Raw genomic sequence first — 12,088 nt, 5'->3', positions numbered from 1 at the left:
CATCTATATTGATACAGAATAAAGTTAGTTAGAGGATATAGGATTTAGGAAATAGCATAAAAAATTAAGAAGTAATCCTAATTCATGCATGGGACTCCCAGTCTTTTTGAACATTTTTTCTAAACTTTGGGGAACATAACCTGGGTGGAGGGGGGATGCTGTAGTTGATGAGTTAGAACAGCCTGCGGGGAAGAGAGCAGGACCTCTTCAAGCTCCTGCCACCCCTTGAGCGTCATTTCCTGGTTACTGACCTTTAGAAATGAGGTAAACAACTTCTAGGTTAGGTAAAAAGTAAGTCTTTCTGGAGAAGTGAGTAACCATTTACATCATTAGCGCTCGTAAGGACAGCTGGCATGCTGTGGTTGGGTTTTCTTTTTTTTTAATGCCTATCGGAGATTTTTCATTTTAAAGACAATGTTTAGAGCAGGATAAAGTTTTGTATGTTAATAAAAATGCTTTGATTGAAAGGTACTTGTTATTTGTTATTATAATGTATTGCTCACTTTTTTATGAAAAAAAGATGAAATCTTATTACATGTGCAAGTGCATTCTGCTCTTAATGATTTAAAAAATCATGTAGAAGAAAAGTGAAATCATAAGCCTGTGTTTTTAACTTGTAGTTCAGAAGTGGATTCGTACCCATAAACTGAAGTACCTGGGTGTTCCTAAGTATTGGGGGTCTGGCCTACATGATAAAAATGGAAAGAGGTAAAAATTTGCATGCTTTGTGTTTCTTCTCCCTCTTTTGAGCACTCACTGACCATGGTTTACTGAGCACCTGCGTTTCTGCTTGGTCTCCCTCTGGGCTGCGGGGCACGCACTTGGCAGAGACGAACAGGACATGAGCCCTAGTCCGGAGGACTTGTGTGGAGCACTGGCACCTGCCTGGAGCCCAGCTGACGAGCAGGAACAGAGCAGATGCACCCTGCATTATCTCCTCTTATAAATAAGCAAGCAAGCAGACAAGAACTCCATGTCATTTATGGGAAAGGGAGCCCTTCAGGCTTCAGTTTGGCCTTTTGTATTAGATACACGATCTGCCCGTAGCAGCGTCCTCTTTATGACATTTCAGCGTGGCTGGTGAGAGAAAACAAACATGAATGAGACAATTAACAGCCACGAAGTGCTACTAAACTCTGTGACTCTGATTTGTTCGTGTCTTAGGAGTTCTGAGATTGGAGAGAGAGCATTGCTGGCACTGCTGAGTTGGAGAAAACCTCCCGTGCTTTGGTGCATGATTGACATTTTTAAAAATACTCGCATGAATGAATGGAACTTCCTGGAGTAGGCTGGCAGCCGTCCGAGGAGTAGATTTAGTTCGGCCCTGGGGGTGTATTGGTTAGGGTGCTTTCAGCTGTAAGTAAAGGAAAACTCTGCTCTCTGATGTGACTGTCAGGGGCCCCGGTTCCTTTATCTTGCTCTTTTGCCCTCCTCCTCTTGGCTTTGTGCTGTATTAATTCTCCACTGTACGGCCTCAGGTGGCTGCCCCATTTCTGGGCGTCACATGCAGACAGACACAGCAGTCCACGGCAATAGGAGGTATTGCTTGTTGTGTGTTTTCCTTTCCTGGCAAAGGAACCTCCCTTCCTCTCATGTTTCTTGGTCTGGGTTTTATCGGTGCTCATTGTCAAACCTGCCACGGGCAGGGGCTGAGTGATCAAGTGGCTGGCCCGGTGAAGTGCAGCCGTGTGGCAGAGGATGGACTGCTTGGACGCAGTTGCCGCTCCGTTGGGAAGGGTGGAGAGGAGAGGTAGTTGCTGGGTGGGCAGCCCGCGCTGTTTTATGTTTGGAAGTTCTTATCCTGTATCTGTATCTCTTAGGAAATAGGATGAATTTACTGAAATGACAGCGTTTTTTTACATATGGTTTTGCTGGGACAAGTCTCTGTAGTTTTTATGAAAATTTCTGGAGAAGTAGGATAGAACCAGGAATAATTACACATATAGCAGGGGTTCTACATCCGAAGTAATTAGAATAGTGCCGTGTTCAGAAGGCTTCAGTCCATGCTCACTGTTGTTATGATGGTCATCACTCATCTTAGGCAGTTGGAAGGGACATTGTGAATGTGGTCTTAGTTTTTACTGATTTATGGAGTGATTTAACCAGACGAGTCAGAATCTGGAACGCTGGATAAAGATAAAAGTGATCCTCAGAGCATACAGTGAACTGTGTTACTGGAGTGAGGTGTTGCTTTTCAGGTACACATAGAAATGTCACTTATGGTTGTCGAATGTTGGAATTTGAGTGCCAGAAAAGACCTCAGCACGCAGGAGGCCCCACGCTGTCATTCAGTACCTGTGGGAATTGGGGCTTACAGAAGTAATGTGACTTGGCCAAGGTAACATAGTGGGTTTGTGGCAAAAGCAGAAATCTGTCCGTTTCCCCAGGATATTTGTTCTTCGCTAGGTTTTGTCCTTTGAGTATTTAACATACAGCCCCTTTATACCTTTTACATAATTTTATGGAATTTAGTTACTGTGACAGCATCTCTTTATAGTCTCAATTTTAGTAAAATGTTAATACTGCCAAAATGTACCCTAAAAGTAAAGAAAAACAGTCACAGACAACAAGCTAAATACAGAAACATAAATTAACTTCAGTTTGGGGAAAATCCATGATACCAGTCTTACACGGATTGTTTTATCTTTCCTGTGAATGAATCTGCCAGTGTCTTGTCTGTAGACTGGTCACCTTACGTTGACCAGTATCTCAGGAAACTCCCTGGCTGCCACCAGGAGGCCCTCAAGGCAGCACAGGGAAACACTCCCAACTCTTGAGATTTCTAGTTGGAAGAAGGGGTTTCAAACATTTGCCTTTCTTTCCTTCTCTCTCCTTTCTTCCCCTTTCATTCTGCTCTCTCACTAAACATGGCCTTGGAAAAATTACTGTCAAGGGAGACTAGTCACCGCAAAGTAGGTTTTTTCGAGTTCTGTTTAGTTCATTGACTTTTCTTGTTTGTCTTTAGTTACAGGTTTATGATAATGGATCGCTTTGGGAGTGACCTTCAGAAAATATATGAAGCAAATGCCAGAAGGTTTTCTCGGAAAACTGTCTTGCAGCTAAGCTTGAGAATTGTGAGCTACATTCCTCTTCTTTTAATCCAGTAAAGGCGAGTTGTGTTGAAGCTCGGTCCTCTGCTGGCTGGTGTTAGGTACTGCATTAATTTATTCTATATGATGCTTTCGTAGCTGGATATTCTGGAATATATTCACGAGCACGAGTATGTACACGGAGATATCAAGGCCTCAAATCTTCTTTTGAGCTACAAGAATCCTGACCAGGTAGTTTTATTAACTTTAATTTCTACTATTTAAAAGCTGTTGTTTGAAAACAAATATGGTTGCTTTGAACTTTTGAACTTGTGCAGAAGTTTTACTTTTTGGAGTAGATATGGTAATAATAATATTTCTTCTTGACACTTTTATCTAGTTAACATTCTACACTTTTGATGCGATTTGTTGGCACTTTATCAAGTTGGCTATTTTGCCCTAAATAATATTCAGAAGAAGTGCTTGTGATACAAAATGAATTTCAAATAGCTATTTGGGGGTGGAAGCTTAAAATTATATAGTGCACCGATGAATTATGTTTGCCTGTCTGCTTTGTCATTTTTTTATTTCCTTTGTTCAAGAAATCCATCAAATATAAGTGTTCTGTTACTTGGAAAATTTGGTCTTTAACATGTTGATTATTCAAATCAATTGGTTTACAGAAATATCTTAGCTGTCTAAATTTGTATACCCTTAGTGTTTAGAATTCAAATGTGCATTTTTTTTTTTAGTTTATTGCATTCACTTTGTAATTTTTACTTTTTAAGGAAAAGAGAAAAGCTAATGTTATTATACCTTTATTCAGATCAGTTTAGTTGGAATAGAGGGGTTTATACAATTTTCTTGAAGCCGTTTCCACAATTTTGTTTAAAGTAAGGTTTGGCTGGCACTCCTGGTCAGGCCACTGCATGGAATTGGCGCCATGTATATTCTTGCGTCTTACTGATGCTGTATAAGAAAGGGTTGTCTACATATTTTAAGTGTGTTTATGTTGACATTCCATTTTATTTTTTTCCCTCAAACCAGTCTTTAACTTTGTCTTGCCTAGCTTTCCCTTTCTCCTTCGCCTTCCCTTTATTTTCTACCATCTCAGGTATTGCCCCCATCCCCTGTCTCTGTCATGCTGGCGGTCAGGGATCTCCCTGTACAGCAGAGGAAAGTTGCTTAACTCTAGCATGCTCATGGGGAAATCTTACAGGCACTCACAGGACTCCCAGATGTCTTGTGTTAGATGTTTTTAAAAAGGTTAAAAGCGAGTGAGCAAACAAAGAGGACACGCTGAGAACCTGAACCATAAGGATTCCATTAATTGAAATGAACTGGACGTATACAATGTAATAAATAAAAATATAGTTCAGTTTGCAGTTAGCTAAAATATGCTGCCTCTTGTTTATAGGAAAATATTTTTGCAGCTCTGTTATCCTTCGGGCATATGCTTTGGATGGGATTATTTTTCTGGTGTTAAATGTGTGTGCTAGATCCGTCCCCATATTTTTACTTTAGTTTCCTCTTGTGATCACATGCATACATTTCTGAGACAGTTACCCAGAATTGGAGATGTGGTATGTGACTATGGAATAGAAGAAAGCCAAATTTACTGGCTTTTTATGCTCATCAGACCCACACGTACGTGCCCACAGATATGTGCTATTAAATATTAAAATTTAGTTTCAATTATGAAACTTGGCTTTTTTTTTTTTAAATTAATTAATTTATTTATTTGACAGAGAGAGAGAGAGAGATCACAAGTAGGCAGAGCAGCAGGCAGAGAGAGAGAGAGGGAGAAGCAGGCTCACCACTGAGCAGAGAGCCCAACGTGGGGCTCGATCCCAGGACCCAGGAATCATGACCCGAGCCAAAGGCAGAGGCTTAACCCACTGAGCCACCAGGCGCCCGAAACTTGACTTTAATATACAATATTTAAATGGCGATAAGAGCCTTAGCTGAAGGTTATTCAGATCATTATTGTTATCTGAGATATTTTTGTGAAATGAATTGATAAATTGATTATTTCATACGTGGAGGAGCAGAAGAATAGAAAATAATTGATGTATCATGTGTCATCTAAGTCAGTAGTCTTATACTTGGTGTGGGGCTGTTGTTTTGCAACAAGTATTGGTTTCCTCTGTGCTCAATTGTGTTTTGGACTCTGAGGAAAAAAGTATAAGATTTATAGTCTTTGCTCAAGTTGAGGAAACAGGATTAATTACAAGTATAATATATTTACCTAAAGAAGTATACAGAGTCAGGTGATATTATCTGGACTATAGTGACATGGGCATTCAGCATTTTTCTTGAAATAAAAGGTCTTTCAGAATTGGGGCATGTGGGTGGCAAAGTCAGTTAATTGTCTGATCTTGGTTTTGGCTCAGGTCATGATCTCAGGGTCCTGAGATCAAGCCCTGCATTGGGCTCTGCACTCAGCATGGAGTCTGCTTAAGACTGTCTCTCCCTGCGCCCCTCCCTGCCTGTACACTCATGCACCCACTCTTTCTCACTCTAAAAATAAATAAATAAATTAAAAAAAAAAGTTTCAGGATTAAGTATTTGCTCTTTTTAGCATATTGGATTTCACTTATTCGGGGTACAATGTTGTGGTCTTGCAGATGAATCCACCCTCGAATGACAGTATTTTGTCTCTGGGCCATAAAGGAGTGTATGTGCAATCATTTGGCTTTGATTTTTCTTGGTGCTTGGACATTTGTAGGTGTACTTGGTAGATTACGGCCTTGCTTACCGGTATTGCCCAGAAGGAATTCATAAAGAATACAAAGAAGACCCCAAAAGATGTCACGATGGCACTATTGAATTCACCAGCATCGATGCACACAATGGTGTTGGTATGTCAACAGTGCCTGACCAAGAAATATGCTGCTAACATTTCAGTTGAAGTCCTACATAGTTCATAATTTTGTACAAACAAACAAGCAGATAAATCAGAATTGCAGAGGCAGGATAGGGTGGGGAAAGGGTGGGGGGGGAGGCTGGACTCCTATAGTTGCATAATAGGGCCACAGCTCACTGAGGATTTCTTTTTGGTTCTGTTTAGCTTAGTCAAATGGAGGGTGTTTTTTTTTTTTCCCCTTAAAAGTCTGTCCATTTCTTAGGCAGCCACAACTTTGTAGCAGACAAACTGACTTTGTCACCTCTGAAGTCAGCCTGTTCCTTTAGCAGGTGGTTTGCCTTTCTATGCCCAGCACTGTGGAGGAGCTGAGCCCCCAGCTCTCTGGGCTTCTCCGTAGCTTATAGCATTTTAGTGTCTTTGAGTTTTCCAAGGACAGTATTAAATGTCTCTGTTTTATAATTTATTTCCTAGACCAACAGTCTTGGTTTGCAACTCTAGTTTGCTAGTTGGATTTTAAAGTAAGTCGTTAGTTGGATGTAAATTCATATTTTGATATTGTCCAATATTTATTCAATACTTTTATTAAATACAGTGATAAGTTTTGATGAAAAACAAGACTGTAAGACTGACTGTTTAACCTTATTGGTTTATATATATTTGAGACTATACCTCAAAGTGATTTTGGTGCTTGACCTGTTTCTTTTATATTCATAGCCCCGTCAAGACGTGGTGATTTGGAAATCCTTGGTTATTGCATGATCCAGTGGCTTAGTGGCCATCTTCCTTGGGAGGATAATTTGAAAGATCCTAACTATGTTAGAGATTCCAAAATTAGGTAAAGGAAAACTTATAATAAATTATTTTGGGCAAAATCTTGATAAGGTACATGTATTTAAGTCAGAATTTCTTGACGGATACTGTAGTTTTAACTGCTCCAAAATAGAAATAAGAAAGTACTTGCTACATAGGAAGAATCTTTGGTCTTCTGTTCAGTTTGTTTTAGAAGAAAGTCTGTAGGCGGATTTAGGATGTAACACAGTGCCGCTTATTGTGCTATTTACTGTTATTAAATATTAATAAATTTCCATGGAGTAAACCTTCAAACAGTGATTCATTCTTTAACTTTTAACAGATACAGAGAAAATATTGCAGATTTGATGGACAAATGTTTTCCCGAGAGAAACAAGCCAGGTAGGATTTCTTAAATGCTTATATGGGTTTCATTTAATATGAAAAAAAGACTAAAAGTCATGATGTCTACAGCATTTCCTGTAATGTGAAAGCTTAGGTATTTGCAAGTGTGATCATTGTAGTGGGGCCTGTTCTCATCACCACAGCAGTTCCCTTTCCAGAGGTGGGCTAAAGGGGTCCTTGAACTTCCTTAAATTATTAATTCAGCTTTCAGGAGAGAAACCAGATTTCTTTCATTCATTCAGCGATTTTTTTTTGTTGAGGCTTGATTGTGTGCCAGGGAGCATTCTAGGCACTAGAGATAGACCAGTGAGCAAAATAAAGCAAAATTCCTGTCTTTATGAAGCTTGTGCTCTAGTCGGGAGCGAGGGACAGTAAACACGTGAGTGAATTGTACAGCATATTATGCGGTTAGTACTACGGAAAAAAAAGAAAGCAGGGGTTAGAGTTAGTGGGTGTGGGGATGAAGTGAGGAGTAGAGTGGGAGGGAGTTGGAGTTTTATTTTTTTATTTTTTATTTATTTATTTATTTATTTTTTGGGGGGCAGCAAAGAAAAGTTTATTAAGTGATAGTACAAAGCTCGGGAAGAGGGAGGGGACCAAGAGGGCTGCCCAGGAGTTGGAGTTTTAAATACAGTCACCAGGATGGCCTTACTGAGGAGGTGACATTTGAGCAGTCGGAGATTGGGAGTAAGCTGTGTGGAAGTCTGGGGAACAGTGTTGGAGGCAGGAGGCATCTAAGTTCCTGGTGTGCTTGCGGGCATCCATCAGAAGAGCTTTGGTTTTTACTTTGAGCAGGAGTGTGAGGTTTGGAATAGAAGAGTGGCATCGATGTCTGCCTTTAAGCAAAATTTCCATCTCCTGTCCCGAGCATAGACTGCCAAGGGAGGAAGGCAGGTATGAACAGGAGCAGGCTTGGAGGGCCCCCCAGTAATCCAGGCAAGGGAAGTAGCAGTGGGGGTCTCGAGAAGTGGTCACTTGGCATATATTCGATGTGTTTTTAAGCCTTTGCTCATTTGTCTCCTTTTCAGGGAAGTCCACCCTGACCTCATGCTGTTTAAGATTACAGTCCTGCCACCCACACAGGAAATGGAACCGTATAGGCTTCTCAGAGTCCCCCCTTGTGCCTTCTACCAATCACAAGCCTTTCCCGCTGGCTTAATAAATAACTAGCCTAACTCCCAACCCCAAAGATTTGTTTGTGAGCTATGTAAAAATGGAATCATAGAGTGAACAACATAGAAAAAAAATCCCTGTCCTCCTGACATTAACTTCTAGCTCTGTTAGAGTCCTGTTTCTTTTACTCAGTATTGGATTTGTGAAATTCATTCCTATTGTTGCATGGCTTTTTTTTTTTTTTTAACATTTCTATTTATTTTTTTTAACTTTATTGACGAATATAGTTGTATGCATTTAAAGTGTACAGTGTGATTTGACTTACATTTATATCGTAAAATGATTAACAAGATCAAGATAATTAACACTTCTATTACCTTACAGTTAGCGTTGTGTTTGTGTGTGTGAGTGTGTGAGTGTGTGAGTGTGTGGTGAGAATGCTCAAGATCTGTTCTCAGCCGCTCTCCAGTCTGCAGTACCAAATTATGAACTGTAGTCCCCATGCTGTGCACTGGGTCCTCCTGGGACCCTGTTGTTGCACGTTTAACAGGGATGTGTTCGTTATCATTTCTAATAGTATTCTGTTGTGTTTATATCCTATTACCTATTCTGCTGTTGGCTGTTTCCAGTTTTTGGCAATCACAGGCCACCAGTTACACATATAGGTGTATAGTCCCCCCATAACTGATTATCACGCCTTACATGAAGAGGGGCCAGATTTCTTCCCCATCCCCATATTTATAAACAGTTGTTTATAAACAGTTCCATTATTTATAAACAGTTGACCAAGTAGCTTTTCTTGAAAGAAACAAAACCAAAAACCCGCTCTTTCCATTTGGTGCTACCTTTGTCTTAAATCAGCTGTGGATCTGTGGATTGGTTTCTGGACTCCTTTCTTGCTATTATTTTTGTCCCTTCTTGGGCTGTAGTGTCAGAATGACTCTAGCTTTATCGTGAGTCTTGACCTCTGGTCGTGTAAGTCCTCCAGTACTGTTGTTCTTTTAACTTGACTTTGCTGTTTTGCAAATCTTGACCCTGTGAGTGTCTCTATACATTTTAGAGCCACCTGTCAGTTCCACGCATATCCCCTCCCTTTCCGGGTTGCTGGAATTTTGAGTGGGGTTGCACTGACTTTAGATCGGCTGATGTCCTCACGCTGTTGAGTCTTCCGATTCACTAATGGGGTGTGTTCTCCACTTCATTTCTTTCACTGCGTTTTGTAATTTTGTCCGGAAAAAAATCTTGCCCGTCTTCATTGTATTAGTTGCCAGGTGTTTGATGGTTTTTCATGCCATTGTAAATGATCTGTTATTTTATTTTAAGATTTTATTTTATTAGAGAGTGCATGCGCATGAGTGAAAGGTGGGGCAGAGGGGGAGGGGAAGCAGACTCCCTGCTGAGTGTGGAGCCAGCTGTGGGGCTGGATCTCATGACACGGAGATCATGACCCCAGCTGAACCAGGAGTCGGGGGTTTAACTGATTGAGCCACTCAGGTGCCCCGGAATTTTTTTTAAATTTTATTTTCCAATTGCTTGTTGCTAGTACCTAGAAAACAATGTTTTAATATTTACTTTGTATCCTGTGACCCTGGTAAATTTACCTATTAGTCCCACTAGTATTTTATGGATTCCTTAGGATTTTCTGCATCATTGCTGTATTTTTGAATACACCATTCCACTCTATGCCCTCTCTTTCTTTTCTTGTCTTACTGTACTGACTATGACACTGAATGGAAGTGGTGAACGTGGACATGCTTGACATTTCCCCCTCTCAGAAGGAGACTTTTCCATATGAGACCACGTAAGGTGATGTTTGCTTTAGGTTTTCCACAGATCCCCCTTATCAGGTTAACAAAGTTGAAGGGAGGGATTCTCATTTCTTTTTTCCTCATCTTTCTCAAGTACCTAGAATTGTGCCTGCTGCTGAGTAAGTGCTAGTCAGTGAATGAATGGAGGGGTGTGTGTGTGTGTGTGTGTGTGTGTGTGTGTGTGTGTAGCACTGACACGATCTCTTGGTTTATTGCATGTGGGGTGTGGGAGGAGATTTCTGGTTTGAGGAGCTGGAACAATGGAATTCTCAGTAACTGGGGTAGGGGAAACCACAGGGGAGCAGGTTTAGGGGTAGGTCAGGAGTCTGGATTTGCATCTGTTGGGATTCCAGAGGACAGTTAGAGATCCAGGAGTCAGTGTATGAGGCCCTGGGCACACAAGTTCCTGGAGGCTGGTGGAAGGGTGAGGCTGGGGAATGTAGGAGTTGTTAGCCCAAACATGGATTTCTGGTGTTGAGGAGTATCAATCTTGACTAGTAAGATTTCTTTTTAGGGGAGTGGTCCTGCCTCAGTGTGCAGTGGGCCTTTCATCATTCAGAAGCTGATTTTTCTCTTTTATGGGAAAACTAGGTCTTGCTTCTTTCTTCCTTTTTCAACCTGGTTTTGGTATGTTTTATTTCCCATTTATACAAAGAATGCAGCTGTTTTCTATAGAACTAATGGCTTTCATGTCAAAAAAAAAAAATGGACTGTGATATTCCTTGTACTTTAGTACCTTTTACTTTATAATCTATTTGAGGTCCTTTCCTGTTTTGTTTTTGTACCCTTAAAAGTACAGCAGTTATTTCGTGCCTGTTAAATTCTAGTATGTCTCTTATCTTTTGTCCCTGTTACATAATATCTCTTATATCTTATCTTTTGTCCCTTTTACATTATATCTCAAAATAAGTTTCTTATTTCACTTACCTGACAGTTCCTGACTTCAAAAACATACTTTCCATTGAAGAAGTGATTTATGTAAAAAACATGGTCTAACAGGATACACATTTGTATTCTAATGTTGCTATAACCGTGAGTCATTTTCTTCAAAGAGATAAATTTGTTGTATTCGTAATTAAAAAATTACAGAATAATTGTGTTACTCTTTTAGATGAGATTGCTAAATACATGGAAACAGTGAAATTACTGGACTATGCCGAGAAACCTCTTTATCAGAACTTGCGAGACACTCTTCTGCAAGGACTGAGAGCTATAGGAAGCAAGGATGACGGCAAACTGGACCTCAGCCTCGTGGAGAATGGAGGCTTGAGAACAAAGTCAATAACGAAGGTGAATTTTGTCCCTCAGTTATCCTTTGGCTTCCTGTGATGGTAATTGTAACAAACACTAATTTTAGGGAAATAAATCAGTAAAGAAAAGTGTGGCAGATTGCTTGGCAGTTACATATCTGTCACCGTTAGGTAAAGGAACATTCTTTATGAGACATGAAAGATGTAGACGGTTGTAGAAGAATAGATAGATATCTTTTTCTTTCGTCCGGTAGCAAGTTTGTAAATTCCTGGAGGAGTCTAACTTGGCATATTGACATCTGGCAGGGCGATTTGGATGGGGCACTCGATTCATGGCGTGGGTATTTTTTCCTTCCAGGCTACCTAGAAGGGATGGTCTTGTCTATTAGCTCTTCCTCCTTTGTTGGTGGGCTCAGAGCGTTTATCATTTGAAAATTGGTATTTGAAAGTTACTATTTGAAAATTAGTGTTTGAAAGTTACTGTGTGAAAATTAACATTCAAAGGTTTCCTTGTTTGGTGGTGTTTACCATTTGAACGTTATTTTGCTCTTTATAGAAATATTATATAAAACTATATCTGCATATAAAGAGGTTAATTTATCGGAGAGATAGGTTAACAGTGAACTTTATGGGCAAATTATGGTGCAGGATGTAAATAACTCCTGGTATCCTTTAAAATTTAGATTTTACAGGAATGCACTAACTTATTGGTTATTATTAATAGTTAAATTATTGATTAACTCAGAGATTTCCTTGATAGTTTGAAATTATTGAATAAAACGTGCTAGCTGCTTTTAAATGGGAAAGATCTACTTTTAGAAGAAAAAA

The 12,088-nt window shown here is 39.9% G+C and overlaps 1 protein-coding gene across 5 annotated transcripts in view; it reads left to right on the top strand.

Annotated features, from left to right (window-relative positions):
* VRK1 (VRK serine/threonine kinase 1) overlaps positions 1-12,088 on the top strand; it is a 74,157-nt gene that overhangs the window by 46,046 nt on the left and 16,023 nt on the right. For 4 of the 5 annotated variants that reach the window (XM_032837463.1, XM_032837464.1, XM_032837465.1 and 1 more), the window contains 7 exons: positions 621-708; positions 2,966-3,074; positions 3,189-3,281; positions 5,758-5,890; positions 6,610-6,730; positions 7,028-7,086; positions 11,122-11,300. In XM_032837463.1, coding sequence (XP_032693354.1) covers positions 621-708; positions 2,966-3,074; positions 3,189-3,281; positions 5,758-5,890; positions 6,610-6,730; positions 7,028-7,086; positions 11,122-11,300 — 782 coding nt within the window. Of the gene's footprint in view, positions 1-620; positions 709-2,965; positions 3,075-3,188; positions 3,282-5,757; positions 5,891-6,609; positions 6,731-7,027; positions 7,087-8,117; positions 8,316-11,121; positions 11,301-12,088 lie in introns of those variants that run through there. The other variant, XM_032837466.1, reaches the window with a different exon arrangement.

Source organism: Lontra canadensis, unplaced genomic scaffold (assembly GCF_010015895.1).
Source record: "Lontra canadensis isolate GAN:19392208 unplaced genomic scaffold, GSC_riverotter_1.0 scaffold98, whole genome shotgun sequence".
NCBI classification, from domain to species: domain Eukaryota; kingdom Metazoa; phylum Chordata; class Mammalia; order Carnivora; family Mustelidae; genus Lontra; species Lontra canadensis.
This window is presented reverse-complemented; position numbering and strand designations above follow the sequence as displayed.